This window comes from Artibeus jamaicensis, unplaced genomic scaffold (assembly GCF_021234435.1).
Source record: "Artibeus jamaicensis isolate MK-2021 breed Jamaican fruit bat unplaced genomic scaffold, CSHL_Jam_final scaffold_1964, whole genome shotgun sequence".
NCBI classification, from domain to species: domain Eukaryota; kingdom Metazoa; phylum Chordata; class Mammalia; order Chiroptera; family Phyllostomidae; genus Artibeus; species Artibeus jamaicensis.
Genome location: NW_026522030.1, coordinates 8,874,986 through 8,894,393, shown reverse-complemented (window position 1 = coordinate 8,894,393; position 19,408 = coordinate 8,874,986). Strand labels below are relative to the sequence as shown.

Sequence of the window (19,408 nt, the reverse complement as noted above, 5' to 3'; positions counted from 1 at the left end):
AGTATGCTTTATTATTTCCAGAAAGGTAAAAACACAACTGAAATGCTAAAAAGATCTGTGCAGTGTATGGAGAAGGTGCTGTGACTGATCGAACATGTCAAAGTGGTTTGCGAAGTTTCGTGCTAGAGATTCTCGTTGGACGACGCTCCATGGTTGGGAAGACCAGCTGAAGTTGATAGCGATCAAATCGAGACATTAATTGAGAAGAATCAGTGTTATACCATGGGGGAGAGAGCCAACATACTCAAAATATCCAAATCAATTAAGTTATTGGTGAAAATGAAAGATGTGTCTTTTATAGACAAAACCATATGGACTTTTTGGCCAACTGAATACTTTTTCACAACAGCTTAGCCTTGCTAACATCTCTCAAACATAAAACATTTCTTGCACACACCCTCTCTTGCCTTCCTTGACTCATTTTTGTTCTCATTTTTATTCTGTCTTCCTGTAGTCCGCCCATTTCCATCATTATCTCCCCTTTCTGCTCCCCTATTCACTTTATTGGCAAACTTCTTCTGTAAAGGAGTAGATAGTAAGTAGTTTAGCCTTTGTGGGCCCTACAGTTCCTGTCACCACCACTCAACTCTGCTGTTGTAACATGAGAACATTCATAAACACCACACGAACAAAGGATCATGCCTGTGTTTCGGTGAAACTGGATTTACAAAAACAGGCCATGGGTTGGATTTCGATTAGGGGCTAGAGTTTGCTAACTTCTCATATAGGAACTTCTTAGAAAGGTAGACTAGGAGGTGAACACTGGGGATTTGCATGTCTGAAAATGTCTCTAAGCTACACTGAAATACCCAGGATGCTGAGACAGAATCCCAAAGTGGAAATACGTTCTCACAGTTTTGAAGGTACTTTTCAGTATTTTCTGCCTCCCACAATGCTTTGTTTTATTTGACTCAGTTAGATTCCCCCCGAGGTAGTGCTCTCTGCCTTAGGCTTTTATTTGGGCTCACGGAGCTACTTTGCTTTATTAGTAACATTTTTTTAATTTCTAAAAAAGACAGTCTATTTAAAGGAATTCTGCATTATGTTTTCTAAGGTCCTTTACCCAAGGGATAGCTTTTCCTAAAATTTGGTACCAGGAAAATGTCTGAGTCTCAGGGAAACTTCTATGCTGTCTTCTACGAGATAATAAGAATTAAGCAATCCATTGCCATTCATTTATCATCTTGATTGTTAGTTCCCAACTGCATTAAACCCTCATACCTTATTCAATTCATTTGTATCCTCAGATGTTTAATAAATGTGCAGGAAGGGACAAAGGGAGGGCAACTATTGCAACATCTCAGATGAAAATCAATAGAAATAGAGAGTTGAGTTTCAAATTCAGGAGGCAATTAAAGTGAGATGGGACGTAGGGATGGAAGGGTAGGGAGACCGTTCCTGAGATTCCCAGTTTAGAGAAGTGACAAAGTAGGTAGCGGCCCTAACCAAGATAGAGGAATAGGTTTGGAGGCTAAGGAAAAGATGGGTTTTGAATTCGTTGGGCTAAGCAAACATATTCATTATCTCTCCCTTCCCACCTACTTACTTAAAAAAAAAAAAAGTAGTGGAAGTACTTTATAATAAAGTGATACAGAAAAGAACGTTCGGCAATAAAGACAAAAGCCAAGTTGTAAAGCGAATAGAAACACACCAGCTGAGGTCAAAGCAAAGGTGAACATTTCTTAGCCAGCAAGGACATCAGCTGTCACTGGGAAAGATGGGTGCATTCAGAAAACCACTGGGCCGCAGGACAGTCTGCCCTTCTCTGTCTCTCATCTCCAAGAGCACTGAGGCCCGCCCAGACAAGGGGCCTTGAGGAAAAGGCTGACAACCAGTGTCAAGCAACAGGCCAGCACGGAGGAGGAGAACTAATTTCTGAGTCAAGGGCACCCAGCATGTGTTCATGGGATTCCAGCCTTTGTATTCGGGGTCTCAAAGGACTGTTTACATTCAAGCCCCACAGAGGTAGGTGCATTGTGCCTCTGCCCAGATCACCTTTGGAACTGGATGGGGCCGATATCGACAAGGCAAGGAAGGTTTGTGGGCAAATGATATTTCAATACTATCAGACAAATTGGGGAAACCCAATGTGAATTTGCCCCAGGCTGAGCAATGTTTTGTTTCTCCTATAATCCTCAGTGCTCCCCTCACTGCTCCACCACCCGACACCCCAACAGGATCTCTCCACTCCTGCGCTGCAAACCCTATGTTTCTGTGCATTCCTCTCAGGCTGCCCCAACCTCCCATAATCACCCCCAAAACTCCACTGAGCCCTCTGGAACCAGGTTAGTAGTTACAAACACCCCTCCAGCCTCAACAGCTTCACAGAATTCACACTCACTTCCTACCTCGTCCGATTATGCCTCTTCCCCTGCAACTCCCACATAAACTGCCCAGTCTCTCACACCTCGCCTTCCACTCGGTGAGACGGGAGAACCAGTACCTTCCCAGCTCCTCCCTGGGACTCACAGACCAAAGTTCTACCTACCTAAGTCTTCCTCTCCGTCCTAAACCCTGGAGCATCTTGGATGTCAACACCCGCTGATGGCGCCTTCCCGCACGTTGGCTTTTCATTCCCTTGAGTGTTTCCACTCCTCTCCCCTCCACCCTCACTCCCTGGCAGTGACCCACTCCCACAGCCACACCGCAGACTTGGTCACCACCTACAACAGCCGAAAGCTTTCCCATCTGCCAGCCCACCCATTAGCCGGCCATTCTGCCTTTGGCTCAGTTATTCTAGGACATCCATTCTTTACTCTGAAAAGCCAGGTGTATTGAGTTATGAACATTTAAGCTTTATCTAGGATTAAGTGATAAAAACAACCAGCTAAACATATTTAAAGAGTAAAGATGAGTTTTGACATACATGTGCACCCATGAAAGCATCATCAGAATCAATACCGCGGACATCTCTGTCACCTCCACAGGTTTCCTGACGGACCTCTGTCATTCTGCTTTCTCTGCTCCCAGACCCCCACCCTTCCCAGGCAGCCACTGATCTGTTCTCCATCACTAAAGATTAGTTTACAGTTTCTAGGATTGTATATAAATGGAATCACATACTATGTATTCTTTTTTGTTTGCTTGTTTGTTTGACTTCTTCCACTTCGAGATTTCATTTAGGCTGTGGCAAGTACCGGTCATGGGTTCCTTTTCATTTCTGAGTAACGTCCTATTGTCTGGCTACACCACTACTGTTTACTGCTTACCCATTTACCAGCTGCTGGACATTGGAGATGTTTCCACTTTTTAACTACTACCAGAAAAATTTAAAAAGCTGTTGTCACCAGTCCTTTGCAAATATGCTTTCATTTCTATTGAGGTATAATTCACAGGGACTGTAACGCACATTTTAATGTGTTTGATTCTCTCCGACAAATGAGTGTAGAATACAAGTTGACAGACATGCACAATCATGGAACCGCCACCACAATTGAGCTACAGCGGAGTGTTTTCATCACCCTAAAAAGTTCGCTTGAGCCCCTTTTCTCCACTCCTAGTGCCTGGCAAACCACTGATCTCCTTCCTGTGCCCGTAGCTCTGTCTTGTTTAAATCGGCGTATCAATGGACTCGTGCACTGTATTCCTCCTTGTGCCTGGCTTCTCTCCCTTGGCATATTGATTTTGAGGTTCAGCTATACTTTTGCACATATCAGTAGTTTATTCCTTTCTGTGGCTGAGAAGTAACAGAGAGTAGTATTTACATTGTGTGAATATCTGTTCACTAGTGGCTACACATCTGAGTTGTTTCCAGGTTTTGGCAATTATTAGTAAAGAAGCCATACATATTCCCATACAGGTGGGCATATCGCTTCATTTCTCCTGAGCAGATACCTAGACACGCGATTGCTCGGTCACATAGCCAGTGTCTGTTTCACTTGATGAGTACATTGCTTATTAAGCTTTGATTGCTAATCCTTTGATCCCTCTACGTCCTCCCTTCGTAGTAGCTAACTTCATTTTCCTTATCTAAAGTGGATTTCGCCTTTCATTTCCGACATCCTTTTGCTCATATCCTGAACCCCATGTGCCACTGCCTTCCTGCCAAACTCCCCCGACAAACCCCATCTCCTGAAGCAACTCAAACATCCCTCTTCTCTATACGTATTCTGGGAGTACTTACATTTCTTGAGAAAAATCACTCAACGTACATATATATGTGATGTAAATTGGTGGTCTCTAACACTGCAGTGAAATCTTTTGGTGTTTTCCTAGTTAGCTCACACTGACCCCCGGAAAGCTATCTAGAACCTAATCCACTCTTATCAAGCTTCAGACCCCACTCCCACCTACTGCTCCCGCTAATCTCTCAGCTGACTCCACCAAACACCAGCAGTCACACACCTATTGCATCTGCACTCTTCCTTGCCTCCTCCCCTTCGGTTACAATGAACAGTGGCCCCTGGCTCTGGGTGTAAGGCATCTCTCCATCAGTGCATTTCCTCCTATTTTCTCAGTCTTCGTTCCATAGAATCCTTTGCTCTGTATCTTCATCTTCTTTCTCTCCAGTGGACCCTTACTGTACTGTAGCTTGCTTGCTAACTTGCTGTTTCTTTCTTTCTGGAAGATACTCCTACTGTCCTCTCCCTTCATAGCCCTACAGAGCTAGGCAGGAGTGGTTTTTCTACTATTTTCTTTCCAGGAGATGGTCAGAGCTCCCAGGAAGAATAGCACGGCTTCTAACTGGCTCTGGGGTTCTTGGAGTCTCCGCAGAGCCAAGGCCAGAGGCACTAGGATGTGTGGGTGCGGTGTCCTTGAGTCAGATCAGACAGGAGCTGCAGGGTCCCGAAAGGACATCTCAAAGGCCGCCTGGGTGCGGAACACAGGGCTTTGCTCAGGAATGCTCCTCTTTCACTTGTAACATTTCTTTTGGAGAAAGTTTGGCACTTAAACAACAACTTTTAAAACTCCTACCCTGAACTCCTAGGCTGTGCTCCTTCCTCCAGCTACGGGGGAAGATGTGCGTCCTCCTCCCGAAAGGCCAGTTAGCTGCCCATTTACCAGCTGAGTGACCTTCAAGCAAGACCCTTCTCTGCCCTGGGTGTCATTTTCTGTACAGCAGGGGTGGGGAGGGGAGAGTGGGACCTTGGCTCTTCTGATGCTTTAAGGTGGGTGATTCTAGAAGGAAGGCAGGAAAACCAGACAGACCTGCCATTCACACACACATGCTGACTCCTCACCTCTGTATGGGGGAATGGAGGCTGGGCGAGGGGCTGTAAAAAGCAGGAAACTTCAATATAAATAACAGGCCATAGGGCAATACTATGCAGCAATGAAAACAAATGATTTTCACGGATTTATAACCACATGCAACCATACTGATAAGTCTCACAGACATAATGTGAGATTTATCACGTCTGCTTTGTCTCCAGCCTTACCTCTTTCCAGTCTGTTCTCCATACTGAAGCCCAAACAGCTAAAAAACAAACAAGCAAGAAGAGCATTTATTGGCTTAAAGTATTCCTTCCTACGTCCACTTATGCTGGTTAGCGATCCCACCAGCTTGTTTACAAGTGAAACTAACTGACTTGTTGTTGGCTCTTTCTTTCCTGATGCACAATCCATCACACTTTACCACGACGTCTGCTTTTAGTCAAAATTTACAGGTTGGCCCCCACTTCCAAGAAGGGGGTCCTTCTTTCCTGGTAATTTATTCACATGTAGCATCGATTATACACTGTTCCAATGGGTGCAGTGTTTCTCAAGGTGTGATCTAAGGATCACCTGCAACAGGTTGTGTGGGGGCAGAGTCCCAATACCTGTATTCAGATGGGAATACCATGTGATTCTCAAGTTCAAAAAAGTTTGAAAACCACTACTTAGAAGTTTCTCTGGCCTGCCTGGTTAAACAAATGAGCCAATTCCTTTTCATGTTCCTCTAGTTTCCTGAGCTTGAAGTCCCCTCCATTTTCAGCCAGCCAAGCAGAGGTAGGTAGAGAACAGGCACTCAGCCCTGGCACTGGGATAGCTTCTTCTTGACTGCAGGTAACCCTGTCTCTGCAGCCAGCCTTGCTGCCTTTGAGATGCATGCACTGGTTTCATTAAGCTGACTTGGTTTTTCCATTTAAAGTCTCAGGGCCTGGACCCACCCTGCTCCTTCAACCTAGTCTTTCTCTCACAACTACACACCTCCAGAAGTCATCTAGTTATTAGAACCCTCCCAATAATCTTTCTGGAGTTCCTCAGTCCTTTTTGCTATGGCCCCAGTAATCCATACAAGTGCCCATTTAGATATTCAACAAATACCTATTTAGCACCTACTTTGTGTCAGGCACTGTTCTGGAAGAACTTGGAGGTTGTACTTCCATGGACCAAACCAGATAAAAGCTGCTTATCCTTGTGGAACTGATATTCAAGTGAAGAAGGCAGCACTGAGTAGTAAATAAATAAGGAAGTTACACAATATGTTAGAAAAGAAAACAGCAGTGGGGTGGGGGTGGAGTTTCAATATAAGTACAGTGGAGGGAGAGTTTCCCTCGGAAGATATGAAGGAGTGGCAGAGTGAAACACTCTGCTACCTCTGGGAGCAGCATGCCAGCCAGATGTGCCAGGCGGGTTGGAGGGAGAGGGAGAGCAAGGGGGCCATGGTGACGGAAACAGGGAAGAAGGGAAAGAGGTCAGGGAGGTCATGGGTGCCCAGATTCGATAGGCTTTATGGGCCTTTGTGAAAACATGGTTTTTCACTCGCAGTGAAATGGGAAGCCTTTGCAGAGCTTTAAGCAGAGGAGGGGCATCCCCTGGTTTATGTTTTTAAAGCATCTCTTTGGTTGTGGCGTGAAGAAGAGTGACATCAAGAAGCTATTGCAATAATCCGGAGGAAGCATAATGGTGTTTTGAACCATGGTGGCAAAATGAAAATCATAAAATTAATGTTTGTTTAATTCATTGCGGCATTAATCACGGCTTGTATTGCATGCATTAGTGATATGCTTCTGCGGTGGGTTTTTCCAGCCTCGGTTTCAGGGAAGGGTAGGGAGGGGAGCGGGGGCGGGATGATTTGACGTTACCAAGGAGACATAACATCATAGACCTGAAAATCGCAGAAGGTTCTAGGCTTTTAGGCCTCTGGCGCAGCAATAATTCTGTGGCCGAGCCCACCAGCTGCTTCCCAATGATCGTGCGCAACAGGCGAGGGTGAGAGCCTATGGAAAGCACAGGACTTTCGCAAAACCAGAGGAGCGCACTCCGGGAATCGTAGTTCAGCGCCATTGCGCAGGCGCAGTGGTCCCCAGCCAGCTTGCGCGCGCAGCTTCTGCAGGACAGTCTTCTAGAAGCTCATTGCGGTAGCGTTGGTCCTGGCTGCGGGTTCTGATGCAGGTAGTGGTTTTCCCAGGCTCATAGTTTGGGGACCAACGCTCGGTCGCCGGCTCCTAGGACGCACTCGGAGCGGGGTGGGGGCCTAGGGCAGCTGACCTACCTGGCTGTGCGCCCAATGCCACAGCTCCTGTGGGAGGTGGGCACTATCCTAAATGACTGAGTTTTCCTCCATCCCCTCCCTGCTCCGGGGTTCTCGCCGCTCAGGTACTTTTGCATTTTGGGCGGGAAAATTCTTTGCTGGGTGTGCATTGGGGGTGAGGAGCATTGTCCCGTGTATTGCAGGATGCTTAGCAGCATCCCTTGCTGTAATCGCTGGGTACCAGTAGCATCTCTGCGACCCAGTCATGATAACCAGAATGTGGTCAGACGTTGCCAACGTACCCAATAAGGCAGATCCCTACCTGCCCGGTGTTGGAGAACTTCTTTCTGCCTGCGTCACATTTTCGCGGTGCCTCTGTTGTAAGCTCTCTGGAGACCGAGACAAGTGTCTTAGTCACCACAGAGTCCTAGATGCCCAGCAAGGCGCCAGGTACAGGGTATGCACCTAATATTTGGCAGAGGAATAAGTGACGTCATGCATTCTGTGTGCTGGGTGCTGTGCTCGGAGGTGGGTAATTATTGGTACCAGGGTTGAAATAGGAGAAGATTGTTCTGGCACTTGCTGCAGTATAGTACATCCCAGGCTGTATTGTCATTTCCCGGGTGCTCCGTAAGTGTGGGGACCCTGTCTGATCTGTCCGCGACTGCCTCCCTAATGCTCCTTCCCCAGCTCCTGGAACATGTTGGGTTATTTGTAGAATGAAAGAATGTGTGTCACACAGGGCAGGTTCTCTGCAGAGGAGCACCTGGGAATGAGAGAAAGCTTCACACAAGAGGCGACAGTCGAAAGGATGGAAAGGTGACAGTTTTAAAGAATGGAAAAACGTTTGCTTGGAGAGGGAAAGAAGACGCATTCAAGGAGAGGGAGTGGCGCTAGTGCATAGGATGGAAGGGGGTGGAGTGTCTGGGAGCCTGGAGATTCTTCTTTATGGCTGCAGTGTCCGTCAGGGGCAGCTGGAGCTGGAGAGGTGAGGTCATCGGGGCAAGGTCTCCAGATCATCATGCATGGCCTCAGCGTTTGAATTTTATTACCTCGAGACAGTTGGGGAAGGATTGTGTTTTGCATACTAGAAGGAATCCTTAGGCTGCATTGTGTTACTGGACTGGAGAAGCCTGGTCTTACATAGTTTCAGTGGGATGGAATGGAGAGGTTCTTAGGAAATGAAACTGCCAGAATTGGGTTATTGATTATGTGAGCAATTTGATAGGCAAATAGGAAATCAGGCTTTCAAGTGGAGCAACTGGTGGAAATGTGTGGCTCTTCGCTGAGAGAGGGCAGGAGTCACTGAATAGCGTTGTGACTGGATCCTCTTGTAGCCATGCACCTTTCCTGATCACTTTTGCTTAGGAGGAGTATTTATTCGAAAGAACTGTTTCCTTGAAGATGCCTTTAATTATCCTTAGTAACTCCTTGGCTTTTCACCTGCAAAAGAAAATGGTTCTTTCATTGCCTGGCTTGCAGGCCAGGCCCCCAGTAGGGGGCGTGCAAGAGGCAACCAATTGGTGTATCTCTTACACATCGGTGTTTCTCTCCCTTTCTGTCTCCCTCCCCTCTCTCTCTAAATAAATTAATACATACATACATACAATCTTTAAAAAAAGGAAAGTACTCTTTTAATATAGTGGTTGGGCAGTGCTGTTTTAGGCATCTGAGAATACACACACACCCCCCAAACCATAAACAATGTTTTGAGGATTTATGATTTGTTTCACTTATTTGATAAATAACTTATGTTTCTTAACAGTTTCTGCAAAACCATAAACTGAATCCTTGGAATCGAGATACTGGCTGTGTGTAGTGCCTGTTGGTGAACTGTACTGATACTCACCTAGCGTCTGAAGGGGACCGAATTCTTGCTGGTGACACGCTTTGCAAGCCGCAGTACCATACCTGCGAACAACATGACAGCCATCTCCCCAGAGCCTCCAACTCTGGCCTCAAGTGAAGAAAGCAAGGTCCTAAAAATGGATACACTTGGGGGCGAAGACGCGCCCCTGAGAGGAAACACCGTTGACCCAGAGTCTTTCAGGCAGAGGTTCAGATGGTTTTGTTACTCGGAGGAGGCTGGACCCAGAAAAGCCCTGAGTCAACTCTGGGAGCTCTGCGTTCAGTGGCTGAGACCAGACATCCACACGAAAGAACAAATCTTAGAGCTTTTGGTGTTTGAGCAGTTCCTGGCCGTTTTGCCTGGGGAGGTCAGGATCTGGGTAAAGTCACAACATCCTGAGAATAGTGAGGAGGTGGTAACCTTAATAGAGGATTTGAGCCCAACGCTTGAAGAAAAGGAAGGTGAGAGTTATAGAGGAGGGAGTGAGTGGGTAAGATCTCTTGAGCGTATGAGAGTGAACATCTCAAAGACAGCAGTCTGTTGCTAGAGAGGAGACTAAGTCTCAGTTTAGAGGTGGGACTGGGTTTGCATCGGCCCTGCCTTTTCTTGTGTGATCTTAGGCAAGCTGCAGCACCTCTCAGAACTTTAATGTCTTAATGTATAAAAAGGGGATCCCATCTTATCTACAGTTTTGAGGATTAACTAAAGTAAGATATAATACATGGTAGGTGCTCAAATGCTAATTTCTTTCTCTTTGCCCTTGAGCAAGAGGGGACTTTCGAACACAGGAGAAAGATGCCACACCCGAAAACGTTTGGAGTCACAAGCTTGCCACCCAGCCAGGCCTTGACAGCTCGCTGCCGTGTGTGCAGTCTCACATTTCGAGAATGCAGCTACCCACCATCTGCGATGATGGAAATGCGTTCTGCCCTCTTTTGCATTTCAGATTAAGCATATGAAATGTGGCTAGTGCAAATAAAGAATTGAGTTTTTAATCAAACTTGAATTTCAATAGCCACATGTAGCCAGCAACTACCCTGGTGGGTAGTGAAGTTCCGTAGCCTTAGGGAACAGTTGACTTACATTTTCATAACTATATTATTATACATTATATACAAACATATAAAAACAAACTATGAATAATAACACGATTATATCATTGTAAAGTATTGGTAAAAAGATGTCTAGGGTGGCTAGGCATTTGAGAGCATGTGGTTCAACTTTTACAGAATCCCTCAATATGCTACAAATATTCCACCTATTTCTGCCTGTTGTTTACCATCAGACTCTCAGTGCGTGGGGGTGGCAGTGTGTATTCTACCAGGACTTCTGAGGTAAATGGGGACCTAGCATTCTCCTCCACAGACTTGAATTGTTGTTACACAGCTCATTTGTGTGTCTAGAATTCGGGCTTCCCAGCTCCTCTAACGTGCCTGTCACCGCAGCATGGTGCTTGTACCAAAGGGGGGCCTCGGTGCCCCTGCAGTCTCTTGTGAATGGACCGTCTGGCATTCTGCCAGTCAGAACACTTTCCTGGAAACAGCCCCTCTCCTCTCTGGGATAGCGTGGTTCCGATTCTTAATGTCCATTGATTGTCTCTAATCAATAAGCCGCCTAAAATTATATTCATAAGAAAAGGAAGTGTGATTTAAAAAAATACTTCTCTCTTTACTAGAAGTGTCGTTAACATCTCAGAGCATTTACTGTGTTTAGTTCATAGGTGCACATCCCTGGTTTCTGTCTTTAGGAATTGTGGGAGCCTTCAGAGGTGGAGTCAGTTTTTGACACCAGTTTGGTGCTTTTGTTTCATAAGTGGCCCTTGTGCCAGGCATTGTGGTAGGACTATGAAGAAAGAAAACATAAATATGTAGTTTTACCTTAATGTGTCTTATAAATATTTTTTAAATAATTTCCTGCAAATTAAATATATTAAACTGTCGATATATGGCATGAATGAAATCAGTTTTCTGTGAGCTTAGGAATTGAAAGGCTATTTTACAGGATAGGGGGAAAAGCTTGGATTTTAATGAGAAACGGTACCTGTGGTTCTTTCTGTTTTAAAAAGTTGGGAGAAACTTTTTTCTATTTCTTATGACCTTTTCCCCCCAGAGACATATAAGAATTTCTAGTCTGAGGAATTCATTTCAAAGACTGGAGTGTGTTTTTTTCTTTCTTTCCTAGATCCAGTTTCTCAAGATTCTGTTATTTCCCAAGAGGAGAGCCCCGGAGAAGATAAAACGGTGTCTGTCCTTCCAAACACTGAGTCTGGAGTAAGCTTCCTTTCACTGGTTCTCATTTTCAAGTGACTGCGTGCTGATGTCCTGCTGATCAGTGTAACAATACTAGATAGAATCTTTGAGACGGTCTTCTATTCACATTCTTTAACATTATTCTTCACGTGCTATTTTATTTCATTTTGGAGAATATGTCACAAGTCTGCCTCTAATAAAAACGAAGACAATTATTTGCTAAAATGTAACAGTTATTCCTGATAAAAATCACTCAGGTGAAAAGAGAATTTTATTTCCTAACATGACCAAAAAAACATCCTTAGCTGGATAGCATTAGAAAATAAAAAGCAGCTCCAGCTGGGTGGTCCCCATACACCAAGGTCGTGAATTCAATCTCCAGTCAGGGCTCATACAAGCATCAACAGTGAATGCACAGACAAGTAGAAGAACAAATCGATGTTCCTCTCTGTCTCTGTCTGTCTCTTTCTTTCCCCCTCCTCTCTATAAAATCAATCTTTTTTTTTTTAATTAACACTTAAATAAAAGGTAGTCCTTACAATGGTCGGGAAAGATAAGGATGTTTTCATCTTACTGCTATTAATGAGTATTTTTCTGAATATTCTAGCCAATGTACTATGGTAAGAAAGAAATGAGGTATTGCTAGCTTGCTTTGGGTTCCTTAGAAACTTAACTACTATCAAAACTAACCACTTCTCTGAAATCTTAGGGTCTATCTGGGAATAATCCAGTGCAAAAAGAGACTGTGTTTGGTGTCCTAGGAACCTATGACGTTCGAGGATATAGCTGTGAACTTTTCCAGAGGAGAGTGGAAGAAGCTGGAACCTTTTCAAAGGGCGCTGTATAAGGAGGTGCTGCTGGAGAACTTTAGGAACCTACAGTTTGTGGGTAAAGACACCTTTTATGATGTAGCATCTCACCGGGGTATCATCTGGTCCTCTGTTATTGAAAGATAAGTGCTATTCACTGTTTTGCCTGGGCATACAGGCACTGGTGATATGATTAACCCTAAAAATGGATCCTAAGAATGTTCTTTTCTGCAGTGTTTACTCCAAACAAAAGTGCCTTTCTTTCATTGAATTGAAAGCCTTGAGCATCATTTTGCTATCATTAAGGCCATGTTCCCCTTCCCCATGTTCTCCTCAAATTTCGGTATCGGTGTCTATATTGGACAGCCTCTTCTCTTCCCCAGAGAACTGGAAGCTGTGTGTGAATGTTGATTGTCTTGTTCTGTGGCAAATGGCCGCTGTTCATTCATTTCTCTCTGGGCAGGCTTTCCAGTTTCCAAACTAGATTTGGTTTCCCAGCTACATTGGGTTGACCTGCCCCGGCTACTGGAAAAAGAGGTCTCAAAAGGCCCCAGACCAGGTGAGTTGGTGAAAGGTAGGTAAGGAAATTAAATGGTTGTTTGCCAAGCCATTTGGGAAGCACTTTTGAAATGCTGGGTGGGCCATATGCTAACATTAAAATAGAAGGATGATTAAAATAGAAGGAAGCTTGCCCTCCTGGAATGTTCATTTTAACGGGAAGACTCTCTTTGTTTGGGTTCTCTGAGGGGTCGATGCCAAGACATGACTAGCTATGCCAGAGACTTATTGGGGAAAATTTCAGTGAAAGAAAAGGGGTTGGGCTCTGGGAAAGTCTGGGAATGGTGTCAGAGTGTGATATAGGTCTAACACCTGTGAATGAGGGGGAAGGAACGGTGGATAGGAAAAGTCAGACTAACATGCAGTTTAAGAAAGTTAAGAAGGTCCTACATCTCACAGAAATGGGCCTGCCTGTGTCTCTGCTGTACTTGTCATGGACTGGGACCAGTCGTGGGAAGGTGGCCTTGGCGTGAGCACCATGAAGGATTCATAGAGCAGCAGCAGGTGCTGTCACCTGTCAGTGCAGTGCCTCAGAGGAGATCTGAAAGGTGCATTTTTGTGGACACCATGGGTACAGACATCAGAACAAAAAGTGTTAGTAATGGGACTTAGGCCGTAATAATGGCATGTATACGGAACAATGGAAAAACACAGGAGCAAGAGCTTAATGAACATCCCAGTTGAATCTTGAAGGATAAATACAAATGTACCCAGAAGACAGCATGTGGAGTATAATCCCATTTTTGTTTAAAGGAATAGCATATATGTGTATTTCTGAATATAGAAGATTTTTAATGTCTGGAGAACATTCATGTTAACACTGGTTATTTTTGAGGTGTTAGATTCTTTTTTTATTTTTCCCTCATGTGACAGTTTACCAATAAATATATAAAATTTACATTTAAAACATAATTACTTACACATCAATAACTTAGTTTATTTTAAAGGAAAAAAACAATAATTCAGTTTGCACTCATCCATCTCCTTAACTATTCATTTTAATCCACCTAGTGGCTGTTTGCAGTATAGTTACACACATAAAAGGCAGCAGCTGCCTTTTATTTAAGTAGCATTTGGGAGAGTATTTCCAAAAATGGATTCTAAAAATATTTTGAGTAAAATCTAGCAGCAGTGGTAACAATGTACATTCCTCCCCCCATATATAAAAGAAGCATCATTTAGATGCACAACTCATTTAGGAAGTCATTTACAACAGACCAGAGGAGAAAGTGTTTGACAGGCAAAAACAGAGCCGGTAACCATAATTTATCAAAAAGCTCATGTAAAACATTAAGAAACACTGAGTCTATTAAAAAATGGGCAAAGAAGTTGAGCAGATAGCTGATAACATGAAAAATAATGGACAGTATTAAAATTTAAATATCTGTGGATGTGAAAATAGAACTCCAAGTCCCTGGTCACCAATGAAATACACATTTAAAGCCACTGTGCTGGTTATTATAGATCAGAGTCACAAAAACTAAAAGGAAGGTCATTTGACTAAAGATGATTACTCAGAAACTTCTGGTCATCGTTCTTTATATAATAATATAACATCTCTACCCTTTGGTTCAATAATTTCATTTGTATGACTCTTTTTTGAGGAGATTGTATAAAAATTTATATTTATTTTTAGAGGGAGGGAGAAAGAAAGAGAGAAACGTCAATGTGAAAGAGAAACATTGATCCGTTGCCTCTCATATACTCCCTGACCAGGACGGAACCACAACCCAGGTGTGTGCCCTGACCTGGAATTGAACTGGTGACCCTTCACTTTGCGGGATGAAGCCCAACCAGCTGAGCTGCACTGGGTTAGGGCAGGAAATAATAATCAATTGATAAACAGTCAATAAAGGAATAATTAAATAAACTAATATGTGTTATATTAATATATAAATACAATAATGTAGAATGAATTATTATGTATCTAATTAAAAATTATCTTTATGAAGAATTACCATTGAGCCCTGACTGCTATGGTTCAGTTGGTTGGGTGTGGTCCCGCAAACAAAGGGGTCACAGGTTTGATTCCCAGTCAGGGAACATGCCTGGGTTGTGGGTTCAGCAGTCAGGGCACATGCGAGTGGCAGCTGATTGATGTTTCTCACTCATGTAGATGTTTCTCTCCCTCTCTTTCTCCCTCCCTCCCCCTCTCTCTAAAAATAAATAAATGAAATCTTAAAAAAAAAGGAACCAATGAGATAAGGAAGAATTTCTAATAAGAAAAGTAACCCCACATATTACTCATGGTTTTTCTATTCTAAAATATAGAAAAATTTTAGAAGAAAATACAGTTGTTAACAATAGTTAATTTCTGAGAAGTAGGATTTTGTGTTTCATAGTTATCTGTTTAAAAAATAACTTTATAGAAGGGACTGTAATCTCTTCATTGAGAGCCAGGATGAATGATGTGATTAATAAATGAATTGAAAGCTTTGAGAAGGGCATTGACAGTGTGGTAGCAGAGAAGGCGCTGTGGAGATGGTGGGACTTCAACCCTATGCTCTGTCTAATTTATATGTTTGAGATAGTGAAGGAGCTGCGGGGTTGCATTCTGGGTGGTGTGAAGTATCAAGACTAAAAGAATAGGATTGAAAATTCTGTAGTATGTTATGAACAGTAAATAGATGCCTGATTAGAGTGTCCATAAGGTTGATAGGGCCAGATTGTGGTAACCTTTGGAAGTCTGGCATAGATGCCATTGCATATCTGTGATGCAGTGACATCCATAAACAGTGCTATTTGACTGCTCTCAGGGGAAGCAATATAGTATAGGGATCAAAAGCTTGGACTTGAGTGTCAGACTAGGTGAAAAATCTGGCATTGCCACTATAATCCATGTGACTTGGGGTAAGCTACTTAGATTTCCTGTGCCTGCTTGTCACGTCTGTAAAACAGGGATAATAGTAGGGCCTGCTTCATAGAGTTACTGTGAAAATTAAGTGAGCTAACAAAGTGTTTGCCGTTTGGCCTGGCATTTGGTAAGTATTCAATAAATATTTGCATTATTATTATTATTATTATTGTTTGAACCTATTATAGAAACTTGAAACGAGGGTGAAAACTTGGATTTCTAACTACAGAGCATAAACTTTTCATCTTCTTCAATGTCCTTCCTAACTTCTGTGCTGACCTCCTTTCTCTGTATCACTTTTTTCTCCCTCGTGTTAGAAGACTCTATTTGAGAACTGTCCAAGTCGTAATCCTCATAGTCATTACCATCCCCAATGCAGCACCTTCCTTTATTACAAACAGGAACTGTTCTGTGTTGTCTTTTTTCTAGAGTGTGAACCTAGAGGTGATCTGAAGAAATCTGTTCAAAATCAAGATGTTCTTGTGGACGAATCGACTTTAGATAAAATAATAGAAAGGTACCTCATGGGTAGTGATGACGGCTTGACGGGAGAATCTTCGAAACGAGGTAGACTAGAGGGGGACCGTAGCGGTAGGGAACGCTCGCAAGTAGCGGGCACTCAAAAGAAAACTCATAAGAGAGGCTCTAAAGGTGAGGAATCTGACCCAGAAAGGGGCGCCTTGGGAAGTCATTTCAAGAGTAGTTCGGATATAATTAAACATGTGAGAGCCTACTTAAAGAAGAAGTCCCGCAAGTATAACGAGAGCAAGAAACGCTTTAGTTTTCATTCAGACCTTATTACGAACCGCAAAGAGCACATTGGAGAAAAGCCACGGAAACGTAGGGAAGGCAGGAAAGTTTTAAAGCACTCTTCATCGCGTCCCGAACATCAGAAACATCAGAAAATTTACATGGGGACCAAGCCACAGAAGTGCACCAACTGTGGGATAGACTTTACTCAAAGCCTGTCCCTCGTTAAGAGAAGAAAAACCCCTATATGTGAGAAATGTTGGAAATACGAATGTCGGGAAAATGAAACTCAGGATGAAACCTCGAAGAAAGATGAGGGAGCAGACACTGCAGAAAAAACCCATAAATGCAGCAAATGTGGCAAAGCCTTTGGCTATAGCGCCTCCCTGAGCAAACATCAGAGAACGCACACCGGGGAGAAGCCCTATCTGTGCGACGAATGTGGGAAGGCCTTCAGCGACAGTTCATCCCTGACGCCACATCACAGGACTCACAGTGGTGAGAAGCCCTTCAAATGCGATGACTGTGGGAAAACGTTCACCCTCGCAGCCCACCTCATTAAACATCAGAGAACTCATACTGGAGAAAAGCCCTATAAGTGCAAGGAATGTGGGAGACCCTTCAGTGACAGCTCATCTCTCATTCAGCATCAGCGAATTCATACTGGAGAAAAACCCTACACTTGCAACAACTGTGGGAAATCCTTCAGTCACAGCTCATCGCTGTCCAAGCACCAGCGAATTCACACCGGAGAGAAACCCTACAAATGTGGCGAGTGCGGAAAAGCCTTTCGACAGAACTCATGCCTCACCCGGCATCAGAGAATCCACACCGGAGAAAAGCCGTACTTATGTAACGATTGCGGGATGACTTTTAGCCATTTTACGTCTGTGATTTACCACCAGAGACTCCATTCAGGGGAGAAACCCTACAAATGCAGTCAGTGCGAGAAAGCCTTCCCTACCCATTCGCTCCTCAGTCGCCATCAGAGAATTCACACTGGGGTAAAACCGTATAAGTGTAAGGAATGTGGGAAGTCCTTCAGTCAGAGCTCCTCTCTGAACGAGCACCATCGGATCCACACTGGAGAGAAACCCTACGAGTGCGACTATTGCGGAGCGACCTTTAGTCGCAGCTCCATCCTCGTAGAGCATCTAAAAATTCACACTGGGAGGAAAGAATATGAATGTAAAGAATGTGAGAAGACATTTAAAAGTAATTCGGGCCTCCTCAGACATCGGGGATTTCACTCTGGAGATTAAGTCTTAGGCTACAGTAAGGTGGGGGGAAATTTAATCAAAACTGTCCCTTATTAGAGACCTGGATGTAGATTGGCACCATATTGATTAGCAGCTGCAACTCTGACGGGTTTTCAGCTAGGAAAAACAGACTTCCCCCATTCACCTTTCTCTGCAAGGACGTTAACTTATGGGAGATACTAGTTAGGGCTGGGAAAGTCATGTGGAAAGTGAAAAGAGTATGGGATGTGAAGTGACTGTAAAAGGCCCAGTATGAACGTAAAAGGGAGGTGTGCCCAAGACCCACCCTTTTTACCTCTTCAGGAGATTTCCCCCTCGTCTAGCGTCCCCTTCCACTGCCATGTACTATAGTAGAGAACCCGACTGCGGTCATAGCACCTGCACTCTGCCCCAGTTTGCCAACCAGGTCGCTCTATAACCTTGGCAAGTTTGACCTTCCTGAATTTCAGTTTCTGAACTGGTATAGAACAAAAGGTTGGGATTGACCACTTCTGGTTTCCGTTTTTATTTTTGTGCCTCATGTTTTCTGAAGCTGTGGAAGTAAGTTCAACATTTTTGATTCATCGGAACTTTCGAGTTTCTGTAGTAACAAATCACTCATTCAGGAGACTGCACTTCTGGTTTCATGAGACAGTAGTGTCCTCTTTGAAGACTGGATGCCTTGACTACTTGAATATTTGATGCTGGAATGCTGTGAACAGGAACAAGTCAGTGAAGCTGAAACAAGTTTGCCTTCAGGGAATGTTTTAACTGGACAGAGCGCCCTAACCTGTTTTTCCTTGGGCCTTGGCTGAGGATTGAGATTCTAGAGGGTGTGCACCTGAACCAGCTCAGACGAGAGAGTCACTGTCCTAGGAAAATGGATTGGGGGCCGGGGGTGGGAGGGATGGGAGGAAACGGGTGCCGAAACAGCTATTTTGGATGGGTTGCCTTTTGCAACGTAGAATTTTATTTTTTTTAAATTTTGCCTATTGACTAAGTGCAGCTTCCTGTAATTGAAGTGTAAACCTTCTGTATGCCAAAGGTCACAAGCTAAAGTTGGGCCCTTTGACATGTTTTAGTTGGTGTGCAGGGGTAAGGTTGTGTGTGTTGTGTGTGTGTGTGTGTGTGTGTGTGTGTGTGTAATTATTTGCCACCATTTAAAAGACAGGAAATTTCATACCCCAAAAAAGGCTTGTTTTGACAAATTAAAGGGATGGCAACCGTAGGTCTGTGTTTCAGTGGGACAGCCACGTGGTCAGGGGCAGCAGCTGCTACCTTTAACAGGGAATCTACTTGCCAGGTTCTCTCAGTTACTAACCCGACTTGCCCACTGTAGGAATTTGACATTCTGACCCCTGCCACCTGGAGAACGCATGTTCTAAGATCTAAAGCCACCCTATTGATAGTAAAATTCAGGAAAAGGAATTAGAAATGATAACTAAATTTTTTCACTTAAGTTTTCTGTCTTGAGATTAGACCTCAAAAGAACAGAGGATACAGGTATTAGTGAATTTCTCCTTACTAATTTCATTGGTGGAGTCTGAATAATAGTTTCTAATGGAAAAGGGAACTAAAAACCCTAAGTCAGTTAGATTTGGGTCTCAGGGCGTAGGGCTCTGGAGGAGCCCACTGACTCAGCAGTGTAGACTTCCCAGGGTTGAAGTTTGAGGCACAGTGTTTAAGAAGAGAAGGCAAAAAACAC

The 19,408-nt window shown here is 43.9% G+C and overlaps 1 protein-coding gene and 1 long non-coding RNA gene across 3 annotated transcripts; one reads left to right on the top strand and one right to left on the bottom strand.

The window, feature by feature from the left end:
- Positions 1-5,378: 5,378 nt before the first annotated feature.
- Positions 5,379-7,101, bottom strand: LOC128626011 (uncharacterized). The gene is made up of 3 exons (XR_008389897.1): positions 7,031-7,101; positions 6,262-6,371; positions 5,379-5,416 (listed from the first exon to the last, which is right to left on the bottom strand). It is a non-coding gene; the product is annotated as an uncharacterized LOC128626011 (long non-coding RNA).
- A 133-nt stretch (positions 7,102-7,234) lies between these two features.
- Positions 7,235-18,592, top strand: ZNF483 (zinc finger protein 483). 2 transcript variants are annotated; one of them, XM_037152693.2, is made up of 6 exons: positions 7,235-7,317; positions 9,162-9,706; positions 11,427-11,515; positions 12,256-12,382; positions 12,767-12,862; positions 16,145-18,592. In XM_037152693.2, exons 2-6 carry the CDS (start codon positions 9,319-9,321, stop codon positions 17,725-17,727), a joined length of 2,283 nt encoding a protein of 760 aa, XP_037008588.2. In that variant the 5' UTR covers positions 7,235-7,317; positions 9,162-9,318; the 3' UTR covers positions 17,728-18,592. The 2 variants fall into 2 exon arrangements, with proteins under 2 accessions (XP_037008588.2, XP_037008587.2); XM_037152692.2 differs by having other exon boundaries at positions 12,767-12,877.
- The last annotated feature ends 816 nt before the right edge of the window (positions 18,593-19,408 follow it).